Genomic DNA, 22,176 nt, shown 5'->3' on the forward strand with positions numbered 1-22,176 from the left:
CCGATTTTGCCGACTATCACCATCATGAGGAGTGTGACGAACCACCTTCCCAGGCATTTACTCCCTGAGTCTGAGCTCGGACTCAAAGAGTAGGAGGCTTTTGTTATGGGAAATATGGTCTTGCCCGTCTCATGCCGCTCAGCGAAGTTATAACAACGTCGGCGTGGCCGATCTTGTAGTAACTTACCATAGTCTCTCTCTATCGAACCAACTTCAAATATAAACTGATTCTAGAACCAAGCAAATTAGATAAGGAATCAACACAAACTGTCTATTCCGACATCAGCTGAGATTAGGGCCTTACCAAAAAAGCCATCAGGCTTAGACTTGATAAGCTCGGCTCGAATGATAGATGACCTAAAATCACGATTAGAAACCAACTCCAGTAACGCACGATAAGAGTAACATTTGGTGCACAATCTTAGTATAACCGCCAGCGTCACGTTTCACGCATGTCTATCCAAATGGTTGATATCGTGCCGAGCTCAATGGACTCCCACGTCCTACCCTACACTATAAATACAGAGTTCTATCATTGGGACAGGTACATAGAATCTCTCACCCAAAACCCCATTCACTCAACTTAGACCTAGATTTCAGGCCTAACTCTGACATCGGAGGGTCCCCTGCTCTCACCAGTCTCCATTGTCGTTTCTTTGTGCAGGTGCTAGGATCTAGGAGCTCGGTGAAGGTGAACCATATTTTTGTATCAATAATAATAATAATTATTATTATTGTTATTATTATTATTATTATAATGGATGCTTTAACAATGAGTCTGGACCGTCTGCATGTGAGCCCAAGGGCGGGGGCTCACGCTGTATTTGTTGGGGATTTCTGCTGAGGAATCACATAGATCTAGATCTAAGATAACAATCCAATGACACCAAGCAATCACAAGAGAACACAAAGATTTAACGTGAAAAACCCTTTCGGGAAAAAACCACGGCATAAAGCGACAGAAATCCACTATGAAATAGAAATTACAAAGAGAGAGGACTTACCCGATTTGAACAACCTCGAATCTCACCCTTGCCACACCCTTTAGAAACCCTAAAACCCTTTTAGGATCCCTTAAAAAAATTTTTGAAAGCCTTAACATCCCCTAGAATAGCCCTAGGGACCCCTATTTATAGTTTAGGAAACTCCCCTTCCACACCTCTGCGAAACCGCATCAAATTTACGCATTTCGCACAAAATCCGCATAGAATCTGCGTAACCCTCGACTAGTTGAGCCAGGTCGTCGATTGGTTGAAGGGCACCCTCGATCGGTCGAGCTTGACCCTCGACTGGTGGAGTAGCCCAGATACCTAAAAGAAAAAACACGTTGGACTTTGAGTCGAGCTGTCCTCGATCAGTCAAGCAGCCCCCTCAACCGGTCGTGCAGCCCCCTCGGTTGGTCGAGCAATGCAAGAATTACAGATTTAAGACATCTGATTATAACAATCTCAACCATGTCTTCAATCTTCAACCGTATAGCTTTTTAACCTTTTCTCTTATCTCTACATCACACCATACCTTCTCGTGCACACTCCGTCCTCCTTTTCCGTCATCGCCAAGCCCAGAGAAGTTGCACAGAACTTGAACTTCTCTGCAGGAACGTTCTATGTGAGCATGTCTCCTGGATTAGAATCCACGTGCTCGACCACCTTCGCTCTTGTCTTCCTAAAAGTAAAGACGTAGTCTTCTTACCATCTCACCGCTACCCAATATTGTTTGCCGAGGAATTTTCTCACAACATTGATAGCCTGTGAAATAACCGGTCTAATTCAAACCATGACATACACTACCAACCGCATTTGAATAAGGTTTATGAGATACATCCTGATTTTCCTCATCTGTTTTGAGATATGTCCTGAGGAAAACTTTGAGGAGAGACGCATAAGGAACGCTCTCTGGCTTTGTCTGGTCCATTAATCCTTGATCAATACCTACCTAAGATATTCTGCCTGAGATAACCAAAGCCTACTCTTCTTCCAGTCTCAATGCTGAGAACCATCTTTGCAGCCCCCTCGATCCTTTATCCTGATTGTCCCACTTAACCGAGTCTTCAGTACCTTGATTTCAGACATGTCATAATTGGCAATCTACATGTCAACAACATACAATTCTTCACTCACCATGAAAGAATTAAACCACTTGCCTATGCGACAGGTCGTACCACGACCACCTGCAAAGTATTTTTCTCAGCCCCTTTAAACTTCGAACCACTTTGGTTGCTTTATATAGATATGATATTCCAATTTCCCATATAAAAGTGTAGACTCCACATCCATCCTTTCAACTCAAGATCATATTAACCAACCAGCCCCAATCACGAATCTAATAGATATCATCGAGGCGAATATATCTGAGAAGCTGATCCCTTCTCTCTGAGCATAACCCTTCACTACCAACGTCACCTTATATCTATGTTGTATCCTCCTGAAGATCCACCTGCATCCAACCGCTTCCTGGCCCACTAGAAGCTCCACTAGCTCCCAAGTGTTGATCTAGTACAACGAGTCCATCACATCGCCTATAGACACCTTCCACTTCTCAGCACTAGGCTCACCTAGAGCCATCTGAATAGAAGACAAATCTCCTTCGATATTGGAGTCATCCATGTACCTCACTAATATCCTACGATTATGTCATGTGATTCTTCTTACAGGTGACTGCTCCACCTGCTCTGTATCTCTGTTAGCGCGTCACATCCTTCCTGCCCTACCCACTCATGTGGCCATGCTTAACATGCCACACACGTGTAAAGGTGGAATCTACTACAGCCATTACAGCTCTACCTTTTGAAGTGCTCTCGATCAACATGTACATGTTACCGAGTCGTTGCACTTTCATGATTACTTGTGCCTCTTTAGATACCTTAAGAGCACCATCAATACCTGTGAACTTACAGCCCATTGCCTTAAGCAGACTAAGAGAAATCAAATTCTTCTTCAAATCAGGAAGGTGCTTGACACCAGTCAAGGTACGCTCCACCCCATCAAATATCTTGATGCGCACCGAACCGATAGCCACAACATTAGAAGCAATGTCATTGCCCATAAACACCTGTCCACAATCGCACTCCCTGTAACTGGTGAACTAACTCCAATGAGGACTCATGTGAAAAGATGCCCCTGTGTCTAGAATCCTCTCATCCTTATGATTATCATATGACCGTCTGATCGTAAACACAAACAAAACATCACCATCACATCCACTCGATCCATCTGACGTGGCAGCATTGGCCTCCCTGTTGAAGCCTCAGAATCTTTTCTCTTAGATTTAGGATTTGTACAATCCTTCTTCACGTGTCCTTCCATCCCATAATTCCAGCACTTTATCTTTCCTTTGCCCTTGCCCTTAGAGTTGGACCTAGAACCTGAAGAGCTTGTACCTTGTTAAGAATTCATACCCCTTATAAGCAATGCATCAGAATATATCCCCATGTCGACCTTAAGCTTTCTCATAACCTTCCCTTAAAGGCTGAGATAACAGTGTCGACACTCAGGGTTTTATTTGTAGAGTATATTGTGTCCTTGAATGACTTATAAGATGTCGAAAGAGAATTTAGCAATATACATGCTTGTTCCTCATCTTTCATCACTTCCTTCATATTCAGCAATTTGCAAACCAATTTATTAAAGTTACTAATGTGAGCCTCCATATCTCCACCCTCTGCCATCTTGAAGTTATACTACTGCCGCTTCAAGTGCAGACGATTTTCAGAGGATTTTTGCACATAGACATCCTCTAGCTTCGCTTATAACTTAGTTGGAGTTTTCTCCCTCATGACATTGTAGAGAACCTCATCCATGAGACATAAATAGATTGATGATATAGCCTTCTTATCAAGAGTATTCCAATTATCATCAATCATAGTAGACTTTCACTCCTTAAGAGCACCATCTTCGCCTTGCTTGATTAAGGAACCGATCATCTTGATCTTCCATAACTCAAAATTATTTTTCCCTGAATACTTCTTAATATCATACCTAGTGCTTTCCATTATTACTAATCCCTCATATTCAAATTTGTGCCCTAACCTGTCTTTGATACCACTTGTTGGGTATTTGTGCTGCGAAATCACACAGATGTAGATCTAGGATAGCAATCCAATGACACCAAGCAATCACAAGAAAATACAAAGATTTAACGTGCAAAACACTTTCGGAAAAAAGCTACGGCACAAAGCGACAGAAATCCACTATGAAATAGAAATTACAAAGAGAGAGGACTTACCTGATTCGAATAACCTCGAATCTCACCATTACTACACTCTTTAGAAACCTTAAAATCCTTTTAGGAACCCTTGAAAAACTTTTAGAAAGCCTTAACATCCCCTAGAATGGCCTCAAGGACCTATATTTATAGTTTAGGAAACTCCCCTTCCGCACCTCTGTGAAACCGCCTCAAATTTATGTAGTCCGCACAAAATCCGCATAGAATATACGTAACCCTCAACTGGTCGAGCAGTCTGGACACCTAAAAGGAAAAAACACACTGGACTTCGAGTCGAGCTGTCCTCGACCGGTCGAGCAGCCCCCTCGACTGGTGGAGCAGCGTGAAAATTATAGATTTAAGACATCCGATTACAACAGCATTCACTGCAGAGGCAAAAGCTTAACCTTTATAACCTTTATGACCGATACTCTGGGAAGAGCGATGGTTCATGATCGAGCCCTTAAAACTGAACATCTCAAATAATTTCAACTCCAATTACAGCGGCAAAATATGGTATGGGTGTGGATAGGTCACGTCACCACCTGATGAACGTTCTAAATCGAATGCACGTGTGCCCTCATGTAGGATGCTAACTCTATTAATATTAGCCACACATAACCAGTGTTGGTTACTGGTCAGGAGAGTGTTTAAAGAAACATTATATTCACCGAGGCCATGGCAATCCTCTCCTTGCCATTATCATCAACATCACCGTTCCTCTTCCTGCTGCTGCTATTGCTACTACCATGTCACCATGGCTTCAACATAAAAGAAGCGACAGTCCATGACATCCAGGTGGCATTTCAGCAGCAGAAGCTTAGCTCCAGGCAACTCGTACTCTTCTACCTTGACCAGATTCGGATCCTCAACCCCATTCTGCATGCTGTCATTGAGATCAACCCAGATGCTCTCCACCAGGCTGACGTGGCGGACCAGGAAAGGAGCGACGGGAAGTGCTCCAAGGGCCCGCTTCACGGCATCCCCATCCTGCTCAAGGACAACATCGCCACAGCCGATCAACTCAACAGCACTGCCGGTTCGCTGGCCCTGCTCGGCTCAGTTGTTCCTCGAGACGCGGGCGTGGTGACGAGGTTGAGGGATGCTGGTGCTGTCATCCTTGGGAAGGCCAGCCTCAGTGAGTGGTCTAAATTTCGTTCCACATCCACCCCCAACGGATGGAGCGCCAGAGGTGGTCAAGGCAAAGTGAGTTTCCTCCTTTCTTTCTTCCTAGTTCAAATCTCTCTCTAAACTATGACTATTGAACCATGCCATGGCCATGGGGATACAAATTGTCTGGCATATTCCAATGAAAATGCACATACACATCAGATGGGAGGCCTGCGGGCGAGGTGGGTGAGTACCACCTTGATATATGTGTATTGAATCCATGCCGTTCATCCGTTTTTCCAGACCATTTTAGTGTCTAAGCCCAAAATTTCAGTAGATCGAAATCTCAGGTTGACCACACCACAGGAAATAGTGTTGCTTTCTATTACAAACTTACTGGGTCTACAAAAGTTTTCGATCGAACTGATATTTGTGTGGTCCCTTTATCCAGGTCTCTGTGACCTTACCAATTGTTTCAACAGGTTGGATGGCACAGAAACATTCCGGTGGCCCCCAGGAAGTTTTTAACGGTGGGCAGTCAATCACCAATGTTTCCTACGCGTGGTCCACCTGACATTTGGATCTGCTGAATTTGTGGGCTGGTGCTCTAAAATTAAATGGAGAAACGGATGGATGGAATGCATGTAAGACATATGGACTAAGAAGGCCCCACATTTAGGGATCCACCCACGTCACCGGAGGCCTGGAGTATAAGCGCAAAAGACAGACAGTTTTGTTTTTACCTAAAGGCCTTCGGGCATTTGGCTCCATTTCATTTTGCCATGTCACGGTCACGGTGACTAGGATTCTTCGTAACCTTGGTCAGTAGTCAGAAGCAATTTCCACCAGGCCACGGCCAGTTTTACGGAAGCGGATTGGCTATATGGCTGGTGCAGCGCACACCAGCGACAAGGCTGGTGTGTTGACGTCACCAAGTTCTGTGGGTCCCATCATTTGGCAAGCTCGTCCGAACGCTTGAACCGAAAAAAAAGATAGATCTAAAGATCAAGTGAACCTCACTGCAAAAAGCTGTGGGGATTGAACGTCTACCATTGAAAGCGTTTTGGGGTCAGAAGTTTTGGATGGATAAGATTTTATTTTTTTATCTTTTATTTACTCTTCATCTGGGTCTGTGTAACCTTATAAACAGATTGGATGGAAAATAAACGCTATGGTGGGCCCTACAAATATTTTAATGGGGAGATTATCCCACCGCTATTTCTGGTGTGATCCACTTAAGTTTTGGATATGAATAATTTTTGGTATTGTGCTCTAAAAGGATATCGCAGAATGGATGAACGGTGTAGATATAATAAATACATTATTTTGTGGCCCATGTGACTTTGATCTACTTTTAACCGTTGGTACAACTCGGAGCTGCAACGCTCGTCTTTGCTCGACACGTACCCACACCAGACATATCGCTGGCGGCTGGTACACCAGCCAATCCGCTTCCCAGTTTTACCTATCCAAATTTGGTTCCGTACATGTGCCGGCGTTGAATGCATGCATCGGCCATGGCCTGGTCCTCAATTAAATCAACAATTATGTTAAACAATAGCTTTCGTTAAATTTGATTTTGCAAGTACCAGTTGTCAGAGAGAAGGGATCACCTAGGGCCAATTTTGCATTACAATCTTTTGGAGTTACAGAAGTTTTGTACGAGGATGATATTTCAACCTTGGGTTATCTGAGTAGTAATAACCATGTGAAGAGTTTGGATGGCATGTAAACATCATGACGGCCGTTAAAAGGTTTCAAGGGTGGATACATCTGTTCTAACAGTTTCTTAGGATGGGGCCAACCTGCGCTTTGAGTCTGCTTGATTTTGGACTCTGGCCTTATTGTGGCCTTGCCAAACTGATGGATGGAGTGCATTTGTCATGGACATCTCCATGGGCCCACATAGCTTCCAACCAGAGGGAAATCGGATTGGGTACTTAAGCTTTTATGGTACTGAGTAAACTCTGTTGGCCCATCGTCAATGTATGTAGTTGATCCACGCAATCTATCCGTTTTTTCAGCTCATTTTACTAGCTGGGCCCAAATTTGAAGCATATCCAAAGCTCAAATAAACCATATCACAGGAAACAGTGGAAATAATGATTTCCGCAGTTGAAACCTTCGGATACCCACAGTGATGTTTATTTTTCATCCAACCTGCTCATAAGATCACCCAGACATGGATGAAGGGAAAAAAATCAGATTGATCTAAAACGTCTATGGCCCCAATAATTTTCCAACGGTCAAAATTCAAATCACATTGTTTACTGTGGTGTGGTCCACTTGAGCTTTGCTTATGCTTTATTTTTGGGCAAAAGACATAAAATTATCTGGTAAAATGGATGGACCGAGTGGATAAAATACATCAATCACAGTGGGCCCCACAAAGTTTACTAATTACGCGTAGCGTACTGAGTTACTCGGTACGCAATCCGCTTACAACCACAGGTCCTTCCCGTGGCCGGGGCACAGGCAAGTGGCGTCCGATACATTCTCCACTGCTTTGGAACTTTAATTAACAGTATTACCCATGAAATTCATATTAAGGGCCAATGCGTAGGAAAATGGGTCTCATAAAAAAAAAATAATAATAATAATAAATAATAAATAAAAAAAACCAATAAAGGTTTTTCCATTCGAAAAGAAGCAATGTACATTGGGGCCACCCTTTACAAAAAAGAGGGGGCCTATCATAAGAAACAGGAAAAACTGCACAATTGCACCAAAAGGACTCACATGATCCTTATCGATCACAATCCTACTTTATCTAGAAAAATAATTCCTCTAACCTGATTTGGAAGCTCAGAATGGTTACCAAACCACGAGTTCACCTAAGACACACTACCAAGCCTCGCCATGAAATCTGCACCTTCGTTCCCTTCCCTCCGGACATGCTCAAACTGAATTAAACCTTTCCTCTTTAGTTGATTTATCCTTGAAATTGAAGCCTTCCATTTCCACCCAGGCTTTACAACCCCCTTTATCATGTCTACACCAACCTTGAATCAGATTCTATTATGATTCTCGTGATACCCCTTTGAAGGCCAAAAAGAAGCCCGTCATGTACCGCCCTAAGTTCTGCAATGGTGTTCGAACCGGCGGCAAAAGTAAAGATGAACTCCCCCTTCTCACCTCTACAAATACCACCCCCACCTGCTCTCCTCGAGTTTCCTCTGGCCGAACTATCCACATTAATTTTAACCCAACATGTTGGCTTCTCCCATCGAATCACAAAGGCTTGACCAAAATCTCTTCTATTTGGATTGAAGCCACCCACCCTAGTCTGTCCACCTGACCATACCTCATCCAAAGAGTCATTGATCCGAGCCACCCACCACCCGATCCTAGCAGTTATTCTATATCTGGATATGGGCTTACCTTCAAAAATTACTGCATTATGAGCTCTCTAAATTTTTCATATAATAATACAAGGAGTAATCATATGTTTCACTGATTTCCCATGCTTAGCACTTACCGCCGCCCACCACTGATTTAATCTGGCCTTTACTGACATTGCCGCCATAACATTGATCTCACACCATCTGCAAACTGCACACCACACGTGCTGTGCTAACTTGCTAGCAACAAGAAAATGATATAGCGTTTCTTGGGCATAAACCTAAGAATCCCGAAGAACACAACAAACACATCTTGAAGCTAAGTGAACTCCTTAGGCTTGAACCGTACTATCCACTGGAACAGCATTATGTAGGACTTTCCACACAAAAAGAGATATTTTGGGCAAGAGTTTAGCATCTCATACCCATCAGGACCAACTTCTACTCTGGTTTGGGACCCTGCATAGCTTCCAGGCTGACTTAACTGAGAACTCCCCAGATGGTGTATGTGGCCAAAAAGGGGCATCCACCTCCTTACCTATACAATACCCAACTTGAAACACATGATCAATCATAGACTTCGGCAGGGAACTCCACACTGAGGAGGGGGGAAGGGGACCCAATAGACCAAGAACTTGGCACACCTGCATTTCCTTCAAATTCTCTGGCACCTCAATTTCCACTAGGTGGATTAGAGGACCTAACCCTATCCAATTATCATTTCAGAAGCTACACTTTCCCACTCCAACTTGCCATTGAGCACCTAATTCCACCATAGGAATGAGGGCCCTAATTTTCTTTCAAATTGGAGATGAGAACCCTCTCGATCTAGCAACCGCCCCTGGAAGAAAGTCATAATTATACTTAGCCCTCATGTACGATCTCCAAACATTCCCCTCGTTCCCAAACTTAATCGTTCATGCCATCTTAAGCCGAAAGGCTTTCATTATGTCTGCAAGCTTTCTTACTCCTATACCTCCCTCATCTTTTGGCGACGCAATGACACTCCACTTCTTCTAATGACATTTCTGATTCCCATCATACCAGCCCCAGAAAAAATTTGTCATTTGCTTCTCCACTAGCTTCAACACCTACACAGGAAGATGGACCGCCCCCATTGTATGGACCGTGATGCTTAACAACATATTCTTCACTAGAACTACTTGCCCTGCCTGTGATAAAATACGAACCTTCTACTCATTGATGCGCCCCATGACTCTATCTATCAGATGATTAAAAGCGCTGGCTTTAAGTCTACCTTCCACCAAATGAACACCCAAGTATGATAATGGAACCGAAGACTTCCCAAAACCAAGAATAGTATCCATTGCCCTTACTCTCACTCTTTGCACCTTCATAGCACAGAAAATGAGCATTTTCTTAGATTTATACATTGCCCAGATATAGCTTGGTAAGAGTCCAGAATTTTCTTCATTACTTTAAGGGATATTTTGGTACCATTTGTGATAGCAAGTGTGGAATATGTGGACATCCCCAAGGGACCATAAATAGCCTACAAACCTAAAGATTGATCATGTTTCTTAATCCACTACTCATAACTTCAGTTGAAAGAATAAATAGACTAGGAGAAATTGGGTCCCCTTGCCTCGAACCCCTTGAGGACTTAAAAAAATCAGCCATCTCACCATTTACCAATACTGAAAACCAACTATTAGCCCAACACTTCTCTACCAACTGAATTCATTCCCTGTTAAAACTAAACTGAGCTAACACCTAAATAAGATAGTCCCAATTGACCCTATCATAAGCTCTATCCATGTCTAACTTCAAAAAAATATTCCCACCACGAACCGGCCTCTTCAATTCCCTGAAAATCTCTTGGGCCAAGGTAATATTCTCAGCTATTGTTCGGCCTTAAACAAATGCACCTTGTTCTGGTGATATCAACCCCAAGAGAATCTGGCTAAGCCTTAGAGCCACAATCTTGGAGAAAACTTATAGAAACAGTTACATAAACTTATAGGACGAAAATCTGAAAACTTCTTTGGAGACGCAGATTTTGGGATTAAGGAAATAATGGATGCAGTTATTGACCTAGGGATCTTCCCTCCTTGGAAGAAGAAGGAGACATCGTTTAGAATGTCAAGGCCAACCACGTCCCAGCATGCTTGGAAAAAAATGGCTGAAAATCCATCTGGCCCAGCCGTACTATCAGACGACATGGATTGGACTGCCGAGTGAACTTCCTACAGCGTAGGAATCTCCATGACGGACGAGTGGATAGATTGCAGCAACTCCTAATCAGCATGATGCAAAACTACACTGAAAACATGTTTAAAATGAGTCACAGTAGCGTCTTTCAGATCCTCCTGACCATCCACAATTACCCCTGACTCAAGCTCCACTTGACGAATGGTAGCCCTCCTTTGCCTCTCTGTAGCCGTAGCAAGAAAAAACTTCATATTTTGTCCCCTTCCGTCAGCCAATCAACCCTCGACTTTTGCTACAGAAAATTTCCTGCATTAGCTCTAGAAACTCTAACCTGTTGGAAATATCGCTGATTTTCTTTTGCAAAAGCCCAGACTGCTTAACCGAATTTGAATTATCCTACATTTGATCCTCCAGATCTTCCATAAGACTCTCCACCATCTTGATCTGCTAAAAAATATTCCCAAACACATCCCTATTCCAAATTTTCAGATCCTACTTGACTTGCTTGAGTTTGGTGAGCACATTATATACCGAGTGAGAGGATTCCACCTTATTCCAAGCTTCCTTTACCACACTTAAGAAGGTATCATGTTTAGTCCACATTCGTTAAAAATAAAAAGGTTTCATCCCACCATACAACTGATCTAGAGAGCTGAGAAGAAGCGGAGCATGATCCGATTGGATGCGCGGCAAGTGGATGACACTAAACCACAAAAACCTCGACGCCCAGATAGCATTGATAAGAACCCGATCAAGCCTTGCCCATACTCTAGAAGTTCCCGCCTGATTATTGCTCTGAGTAAACCTGCGTCTTGGAGGCTTGCCGACTTGAGAGCATCCACAAATTCAATAAACGAAGCCCTATCCCAGCCCTTCTACTCTTTCTCTCTGATTCGTCAACAATTGCATTGAAATCCACACATACAGCCCAAGGGCCATTCATCAAAGCGGATAGAAAAGCCAAGTCTTCCCATAACACTCTCCTTAAAGCCCTAACACACCTAGCATAAACAAAAATCATATGGATTGGGGAGGAGCCTCTCTGCTTGATTGCCTTGACCGATAAACATTGGTCAACTTTAAACACCATGGAACAAGAGGTAGGAGCCTTGTAGAAGACCTAGATTTTACCTCCCTCATCACAATTTGAATAGGATGCATGAAAACCCATCGATTGCTTAGTACTAACTCTCTTTCCATCACCAATCATTAGTTCGAGCAACACCACTATCGAAGGATCATACTTCCTGATAATCCTCTTCGCTATACTAATGGCCCGTTTATTGCCAATTCCATGGACATTCCACACTATAACCTTATCCATCCATCACATATCCAGTATTCACTGCCCTTCTCTTTAACCTTTGAAGTCTTGATCCCCAGTCCCCTTTGGCATATAGAATTCTTTGTCTTCTTATATACTTCGCTGCTCTCTTCTTTTTTGTCATCATTAGCCCTTCCTTTGTCCCTTGTATAGTCTTGTCCTGATTCCGTTTACTCCACTCTGAACCTTTATCCTGAACATCATCCTGGCTCTTCTCTTGATCTTCTCCCTGGTTAGCTATCGGGTTGCCATCATCACTATCCAGATTATCCTCAGTGTCATATTCCTTTCTACTGACTGATGTAAAGTAAGGTGAGAGATCGACCTCCAGGTTTGCTCTCTCCATCCCACAAAATCCACCGTCAGCTAACATACTCTGGGCTAAGTTTGTTCCACACCTATGCTCTACACTTATATCATCCTTGCAAAATAGCCTAGTTTTCGAATTGCTAAACACATAAACATCAGCTAGATTGGTTTCCTCTCTATTTCCATCCTCCCCAAACACATCAGATCTTCTATTTCCATTCCTAGTATCTACTTCCCACCAATGATAATTTCTATGGACATCAGTCCTATTTTGAACAGAACCTAACCAGAACGCAGGGTATCGGTTCTCCTTCCTTGTAATATCCCTCAGTTCCCTGCGAAATACACTGCTAAACCTCTCCTTCCCAAATCCCATCTGCTTGTTTCCAAGAGAAACAAATCGCACGCTACGCACCTGCTGACGGGCCGTTCCCTCAGAGTTAGTTTCCTCAAAGTAAGTGTGAAACATATCTCCTTGAATCTCCTTTAACTATATATTCTGATAGGACTGGGTGTATGGCAGCATCCCATCTAACAGCTCTTCCTCACCATTGTTCAAACCTAGTTGACCTATATACTCAACACAACTTGAAGAGGCCATACACTAGCTGTGTACAAATAGTTCATGTTAGGACTCAGAACTTCACCCCGCATCTGCTGACTACTCCACATCTGATCCTCACATTGGTCCTCAAAGACCTATTTGTTTTCCTAGGGGATTGGCACCAAATACCCCTAATAGCCCTCCCTGAAACTACCTGATTGCGTCTGACCTTGAACACCTCCTGAAGAGCTATCACCTGAGGATGTCAGTATAAGTTGATCGGCTGCCCTCTCCAACTCAAATCTACAAATTGCATTCATGCATTGAGTGTCCCCAACTACCTTATTCTCCATTTTTCCTTGACTGGCCCCATTCACAATACGTTGCTGATCCCCACATCTGATTGCCCCCATATCTTCTTTAACACTATCCCTATCCTTATCCCCTAAAGAATCATTGCGAATATTTGTCACTCCTTTAGAGACCTTACCACAAGCATCTACCGAGACCCCTGAAGGGCCATGAAAATGCCTGATAACCCACTCCCTAGTGCTCTATTTAGTAGACTTAGAAATGGATGGAGAGCATCCATAGTTGAATAAAGGTTCCAACTCTGCTATTATAGGATAATTCTTCCCCAAAACCGACAATCCCAACACTTGGCTGAAGCTAACACCTGGACAAGGAAGAACCTTTATTCTTACAAAAGCCTAAAAATATCCAAATCTAGAATTAGAATCAATCTGAATAATCTTACTGAAAAAGCTAGCCAAATCAATAAGGATCGATTCAATCCAGGCCTGCGCCGAAATCCCGAATAGTCGTATCTAAACTCCATCTCCCCCAATAACCTCTTCTTTTGTCCACTGCTCCACTGACTGTAGCCCCATCTCCCTATGCAGATCACCATTACCATGAAAATCCTCCATTTCTCCTTTGCTCTTAAATGTCAACAAAAATTTCATAGAAGACATCCTCACAACCTCCACTGTTGTTGCTCTAAATGAAGACGACCTCAATCCATCTTGAATCTTGCTTATCCGGACATCCTGGTCCACTGCCATCCCCACCAAGGCAAACCACAACAATCGCAGTCTGTTTTCAACAGCCCCTGGGTCCGCGATGGTGAACTCCCTAAAGCTTCCGAACATAGTAGGGCTAGGCCCCTTCAACGGCTTAGAAATCACCTCTACATATGCATGATCTGGAGCCCCTTCCTCTACTTGATTCTGAGAAGGAAGTCAGCTTCTTTCATCCCAGATTGCTTTCTCGCCCAATCTATGTGCATCGAAGGAGGATGGGATGCCTCATTCATCCCAGATTGCTTTTTAGTCCAATCCATGTGCACCACCCTTCCATCTATTCTTCTCTCATGAAGACAGTGAATAACATTCAAGGCGTCTTGTTCATAGAAAAATTGTATGAATGCAAAGCCATGAGATCGATTGAGGGTTTGATTTCATGGGATAAACACATCAGCAAGCTTGCCAAAACGCCCAAATATACGATGAAGATCGTCTGATGTTGTGTCAAAAGTTAGGTTAGGCGCAAAGACAAAGAACTTGGATCTGGAAGAACATGATTTCCTGGGAGACACCCTCTCCCACCGATTCTTCCTTTCCCTTTTCTCCATCCTCAGGAGCACACCCTCTGGGATGTTTACAGCTATGGAGTCGTTTTACTAGAGATTGTCAGTGGTAAGAGCAACACCAACTATAGGCCCAAGGAGGAGTTTGTTTATCTTCTTGATTGGGTAAGCTTATCCTACTTGCTCTCTCTCTCTCTCTCTCTCTCTCTCTCTCTCTCTCTCTCCCGTGGGTTAAGTCAGCCCACAAATGGTTTTAGATTACCATTCCTCTTTATCTTCCCACATGAATTTGTGACCTAATGATGTGCTAACACAATTTTCTTAGGGGAGAATGAAACTGTTATGAGTAAAATCGGACTTACTCGATGACTAAGAATAAAACAGAGGGATCATATGAAACTCCCTAGAGAAGTGCAGAGTATCGACTCGACCTCAGGCGTCAACCAATGACTTTGGAGGTCGGCTTTGTTCGCTGACCTCAAAAGATGACCTCGACCTCAGAATAGAAATATCTGGAGAAAATCTTATAACATATAAAGATAGGAACAATCCGACGAGGTTATGGCTGAAAATCACGTCGATCGACGTAAATTCGAAGATATTCTTGAAATTAGATTCTAACTCCAATACGGGCCCTCCAGCATATTCTTAAACCAACCAAAACACGCAAGTGATCGAGAGATCTTATAAATAGGCGCCCCGCCATGGAATAAGGTACATCTAAATATACCGATTCTACTACGCCTAGTGTGAGTCTATACGCTTGACTTAGGCATTGGAGGGTCCCCGACCTTAACCGATGCCACCACTGTATTCTCTTGTTCTCCATAAAATTGTAGGTACTCAGCAGCTTGTAAGAGGTGAGGGAGGATTGACTAGATATTCAGTGGCTTGGAGGAGGTAAGGCAGGATCAACCAGATTTAAGAATCATTAGTTTGACGCTGTCTGTGGGAACGACAACAAAGCCACCTTAAAAGTTCCCTTTACATCAAGAGAATCATCAGCCTTTCATCTGCTCAGTGATGGCTAAAGGAAAGAAAAATGCTTTTGGCTGCCAATACACATACCAAAAGACCAACCTGAGACCTCCCAAATGCTGCAGTCAGATCCTTAGCCTAACCTCCCTTCACTAGTGGTTGCATAGAGGTCGTGAAATTGAGGAGGGCAGCTCGTTTCTCTAGAAAACCAAGTCGAGGCTCTGGCCAGAATTGTTAATCAAATTATGCACATATTAGAATGACAACACCCCTCCCTAACCAGGGCGCGACATCGGCTTCTACCCAGTCTCGACCTCTACAAACGTCTCGTGACTCGTATGTGGTGAACGATCGACTGACATGAAGCAAGTGCATCCATGTGCAAACCGTGGAAGCAATTGAGCTCTCTAAGTCCTATCTGCGCCACACTATAGAGAAGAAGAGATGCAAAAAAGGCTCCCAAGGCAACAACAGAAAGCGAAGGCCCATGGGAAGCAGAACTGAGGGAGATTCGAGACCAACTCGGATGTCTCCAGGAGGCATATCGAGCGAAGGCCCTAGCCTCCATCGATGCACTGCTAGAGGAAGTCGAACCCCCATTCACAGATGACATCATGAGATCCCAACTGTCGTCTAGGTTTCGAATGCCCCAAATTACCCCTATACTGGGTTAGGAGACCCGACAGATCACCTCGGGTCCTTCACATCCTGGATTGAGCTTGAAGGTGCCTTGGGCCCTGTGAAGTGCTGACCATTTTCTTTAACCTTATCGAGGGTGGCCACCTCCTTACAATCACTCAGAGGGAGGACGAGCTGCTAACAAACTACATCATCTTTTTCAATGTTGAAGTTGTCCAGGTTAATGGTTACTTCCACCAGATAGCTCTGGCTGCCATGGTAGTCGGCCTTAAATAAGGAAAGTTCATCTTCTTTATTAGTAAGAACCCCCCCAACTACCCTTTTTGACCTACTTAACCTAACTAAAAAAATATTCCAACGCCAAGGAACTCTTCAGTTTATGAAGAGCTACACGATGAGGAAACAACTCAGACAAGGATATGAAGCGAAAGGAAGATGGGGAGTCCTTTGTCGCTAACGCCAAAAGAAAGAAGGAGGATGACCAAAACTGAGGCCAGCATACCAACCAACATTCAAAAATTTGCTTTCATCGGTACACTCCCTTGAAAACTAAGCTGAAGTAGGTACTTAGGGAAGCCGAGCTGAGCAAGGAAACTAATGAGTGAGCTGAACCAGTCAACTAAGCTCAGTAGTAAGGCTCATTGGCCAACCATGACCTCGACCTCGACCTCAAGTAATGAGGGAAAAGGTTGTATTCAACTATGAGGCACCTCTCCCAGTTGAGGGAAAAGGTTGTATTCAACTATGAGGCACCTCTCCCAGTTAAGGGAAAAGGTCTCCTCTTTTGCTTCTACTATCGTGTCTATCGTCTTTATCTAAAAGCTCGACTATAAAGAAACCTCCCCCAGTTAAGGGAAAAAATATTTCTTTATTTGTACTATCTGGTCTGCTAGACCTGCATGCTCAACCACAAGGAACCCCCTTCTGTTAAAGGGAAAATGTCCCTCATCTTATATATTATGTGCTCGACTATGAGTGACCTCCCTTAGTTAAAGGGAAGAATGTGCTCTTTCTCATTCCTACAGTTTTCCCTATTATGCTCGCGACTTATACACTTGACTATAAGGAACCTCCCCCATTTGAAGGGAAAAGGTTCCTTGTTTTTAATATTTTATCTACAAGCAACGTGACGTAAAAACCTACATGCTCAACTATTGTATCTACTAAGTCATCATACACGACCACCCACACATTAAGGAAAAAGCAACTCTCACCACATTTTGCATGACTCCTTGTATGAAGATACTGTCATAATATCCTCGATCATCGCAGCAGGCTCATCCTTACCCCGCACAATAAATAGTGGGAGGTAAAATGAGGAGGTGCACACCAAGTGAGCTGACCTCCCGTACACTCGAAGCCTCTTGATCGCATAATAGGTCAAGCTCACGTCAGTCCAAAACTACTTACTTCCCGAGCCCTTGGAGATAACACTCGAAAGTAGGGGGCTACTGTTATGGGTAAAATTGGATTGACTCGATGACCATGAATAAAACAGAAGGATCATAGGAAACTCCCAAGAGAAGGGCAGAGTATTGACCTGACCCCAGGCATCGACCAATGACTTAGGAGGTCGACCTTCTTCGCCAACCTCAAAAGATGACCTCAACCTCAGGTACCTCGGGTATTGAACTGAGGTACTGACCTTGACCTTATAATAGATATATCCAGAGAGAATCTTGTAACATAGAAAGATAGGATCGATCTGAGGAGGTTATAGGCAAAAATCACGCCGATCGAGGTAAAGTCAGAAATATTCTTGAAATTCGAATCCGACTTTAATATGGGGCCTCCAACATATCCTTGTACCAACTAAAATACGCAAGTGATTCGAAAGATCTCATAAATACCCCCCATGGAACAAGGTACACCCAAATATACTGATTCTACTACGTCTACTGTGAGTCCATATGCATGACTTAGGCATCGAAGGGTCCCTGGCCTTAACCGATGCCCCCAGTGTATTCTCTTATTCTCCATTAAATTGCAGGTACTTAGCGGCTCACAGGAGGTAAGGTTACTCATCAGCTTGCAGGAGGTGAGGCAAGATCGACTAGTTTTGAGCATCAATAGAAACCATGATTCTGATGTATGCGCCCACCCTTGATTTTATTAGGGGCAAACTTCTTCATATGTGGGCCCATTTTTATTATCCCAATCACTGACCTTGATAGACCCTGCACCATATGGGAAACACCTATGAAATCCTCAATAATAGGAGATCCAAACCCTACAATCATTTATTAACCTTCTATATATTGTAGGCAACAGCTAAAAAGGTTAAGATATCCTATTCTTGGAGCTCTTCTAGATACCTTTTTTCAGTCTATACCACAGAATCATTGATCCCCAGTATTTAATCCAACATTTCAGCAAATTATACATTTTGAGAATGCTCCGGGCTTGGTGAGGATCCTCCGAACTGAGGGTTTGCAGTGACTGGCTATTGGTCTATTGCATCCCACCACGGAAGGGCCCTGAAGCTATCCCAATGTCGGGCCCTTTATCAGTTGAACATGGACTGTCGCTATATTTCTCTTGTCCATGGTCTGTTTGTAGGCCACTGATCAAGGATTCCTTGGCCTGATGATTTTTTAGGGATGGTCTATTTAGCCGTTGAACAAGGACTGTGGCGCGAGGAGGGACGAGATGCCATCTTCCTCATAGGATAGCTACTTTGAATCCACTGAACTTTTTGGACTCCTCATCGGGCTTCCTCAAATCCATGAGGGATAAATTAGGAATAATTCCTAATAAATTTGAAATATCTTAATTGATTATAAAAAATGAAGTTACTACTCCTTAAATAAGGAACTCAAACCTAGGACGGAGTTTTATACTTAAGAGTCCAACTCAAACACCCTAAAAACATGACTTACTATAAATAGTAAATTTACTAAATAGTAAAAATGAAACTAAATGGGACTTTTGACAGTCGATCTGATGGAATCTTATAAATCTAGCATGGGAAACCCGATATAGAGGGATTGGTTGGCTTAAGTAGGTCATCTTACCCCAAAATCATATATAATATGTCAAAACCTCATCCTATTTTGCAAGTTACGACTGATTTAAGGTTCTGATGGTCTGGATCATTTCTACTAGCCTTCTCTAATCCACTGCCATGAATGTGTCGGTGACCTACGCTACATCAAACTAATGTATTTCGGTTGTGAATGGATTTTCTAGCCTGAAGATTTTTTAGGATGGTCTATACAGTAGCCATTGCAGTAGATAAATGGTGTAGATCAATAAATAGTTGTGAAAAAGAAAACAACAGCCATACGGCCGTATAAAAGCCTTAGGTTGACGACCAGGATCAGGTACAAAACCAGTTTTACATGACGCATAAAACACCCAATCTTGTTCGGTATATGTAAAATCCAATTCATCCATCGGCTTCATCTAGAGTGAAAAATTAGAGAGTTTTGTAACTCAAGTGGGCCACATCACATGAAGCAATATAGATGAGATTCCAACCATGAGTTTGTGTGTGGTGCCATCATGGTGTGCATCTTTCATCAAACCCGATAATTAGGTCTACTTAAGAAGATGAAGAGAGAATAGAAAAATATCCAAATATTACACAGGCCATGACATATAAACTTGGAGGTTTTTGGGTCACTTTCATTGCTCCCATTAGTGAGGTGCTCTAGTGCTTGCAGCATCAATATCAGCGGTTAATATCAATATCAGATGCGCCTGATAGGAAACGCAGTAGGAATTGTAAAATTCTCCGGTATGGATGAAAGTATCGCATACATCATCCAATATATCATTTATATATGGATTTATTGCAAAATATCCCATGATCCTTTTAGAGATATTCCTCAATATTTTATACATGCGATGCATATTGACAATATCTAGGTATTTCACCCTTCTTTTGAAAAACACACACACAGAGATAGACTGACAGACACACACACACACACACACACACACACACACACACACACACACACACACACACACACTCTGAACTCTTTTTGGTGTATGTATTGTATAACTTACAAACTATATGGATGTCATTTAGATATTAAGTCCATCACTTATGTCAAGCTATAGTGCTGGCCATATATAATGGAGATCTATTAAGCACACTTATTTTTGGTAAAAATTTTGAGTTGTTAATGTGAAATCATGTCTTTTTCAACATTGGCTAAAATTTCAGGAAATAATTCTATCAATTTCCTAATGTTTCTCCATTATTTCCCTTACACAGCAAAACATTACATGATACATCTGATATTTTCCTTACAATACCGATATGTTTCAATATCCCGAGAGTGAGGTACATTCATTGATATTGAAATTATAAATGCAGCATATAGTTCTTCCATATAGATCAATATTTTTATTGGCACATTTTTTTTAAATTTATTATTATGGATTTACAATGCTCGTAAGGGTAGATTTCCATTTCCACTCCCATACCTTATAGTCTTTCCTTCAATCCTTCCCTTTTTTGTGAGGTTGGCCTGATGAGGTTAACAGGAGATTGTTCCAACTCTTTTTCCAACTTCGACTTGTTTTCTAACATTAATGAGTTGGGTGAATTGGCATATGGGTACAAGAAAAAGGTATCCACAGATACTTGCGTTTGCTAAGTGAATGATCATCAAAATTTATTCCTCATCATCAATATTTTTTTCGTTCTAATGGCCATGGCCTACTATCATTGAACATAAGCCAACAAAGACTTAATGTTCCTCCATCTTAGGGTTGTTATATTTCCTATCTTGCGCACCATGTTTAGATTGTACAAAAATGGGATGATAAAGCCTTGATGGTTGCTTTTAGATCTTGATTTGATGATAGTTGAATGATGTATACTAATGCATCAAATTTTAATGAATTGTGAACGAGGCGAACTAATTCTCCATTTTTCCCTATCACATCATCAAGATCTCCACAAAATGCCTTGAGTTGGCTTGTAGGGCATCAACTATCATCATACCTTTAGAATGTTGACCTCGAGGTTATCAGGTACTTGAGAGTATTATCATCATACCTTTAGAATGTTGAGATCTCGAGGTTGTCAGGTACTTAAGAGTATGGAAAGGGGCAAAGTCCTTAGAATTTTATGGATGGGAGATTCACTCCTTACTGCATTTGTAGCTTGTTCTCCCTGGGATGGAATTATTCTTCGAATTGTTCTTGAACTTGCTCAATCTTTGAGAGGCTAGACTAGGGGTGCCTTGCCCCTTGTGAGCAATATGGGCCACTTTTTGTTCATAGTGATTAGCCTCTTCAATACCCCTATGGGTCCCTTTAAGGGGAGGTAGGATGTGACTTTCATTAAGGGGAAGTTGGATTTGACTCCTAACTATGGGAGGTTTTAACTATTTGTGGCTGTTATTAGGGGAAGGTTTTTGGAACTGACTATGGCTTCTATTATGAGGAGGTTACTAAATGTTAAGCGTAAATGTATGAGGGAAAATAAATACTAAATACTGGCTCAATCCCAATCAGGGAAGGTTGAATGTTAGGTATGGAGGTATATTGAATAGTAGAGTTGATGTAGGAGGAAACTACTGAATATGGAGGAAGATTGAAAAAGTTGATTATATGGGGTGTTAGGATATTATGCATATGCATTTTCCATTGGAGGAATTGTGTCATTAGGTGCTCTAATTTTTTTTTTTAATGCTTTTGGCCATGTCGGCCATAAGATTTATTGGGATACCATCGACTACAAGTTTTGATCGTTTGGGGGCTTAGTTTGGCTCTGGGGATTTCCTCTTTTGTTGCCATTGTTTCTTTAGACCAAGTGAGAATTAGATTGTGAGAAGTGGTTGTGGTTGCTTTTCTCAAGAATGTTGGGCATGAAGCCAGTTTTGGGCATGATGGTGGAGGCGGCCAATTTTTATCCCTCTACTATTTTTGTTCATGTTTAATGTATTTTTTATTTATGCCTTCTCCTTTTGTATTTACAAATAACTAAAGGCGCACAAGTGTATGAATG

The 22,176-nt window shown here is 42.4% G+C and overlaps 1 protein-coding gene across 1 annotated transcript in view; it reads left to right on the forward strand.

Moving 5' to 3' along the window:
* Nucleotides 1-4,881: 4,881 nt before the first annotated feature.
* Nucleotides 4,882-22,176, forward strand: part of LOC131226513 (probable amidase At4g34880) — a 96,035-nt gene continuing 78,740 nt past the window's right edge. Inside the window, exon 1 of the mRNA XM_058222154.1 lies at nucleotides 4,882-5,409. Within this exon, the coding sequence (XP_058078137.1) occupies nucleotides 4,882-5,409 (528 nt within the window). The remainder of the gene's footprint in view (nucleotides 5,410-22,176) is intronic.

This window comes from Magnolia sinica, chromosome 2, assembly GCF_029962835.1.
Source record: "Magnolia sinica isolate HGM2019 chromosome 2, MsV1, whole genome shotgun sequence".
Classification (NCBI taxonomy): Eukaryota; Viridiplantae; Streptophyta; class Magnoliopsida; order Magnoliales; family Magnoliaceae; genus Magnolia; species Magnolia sinica.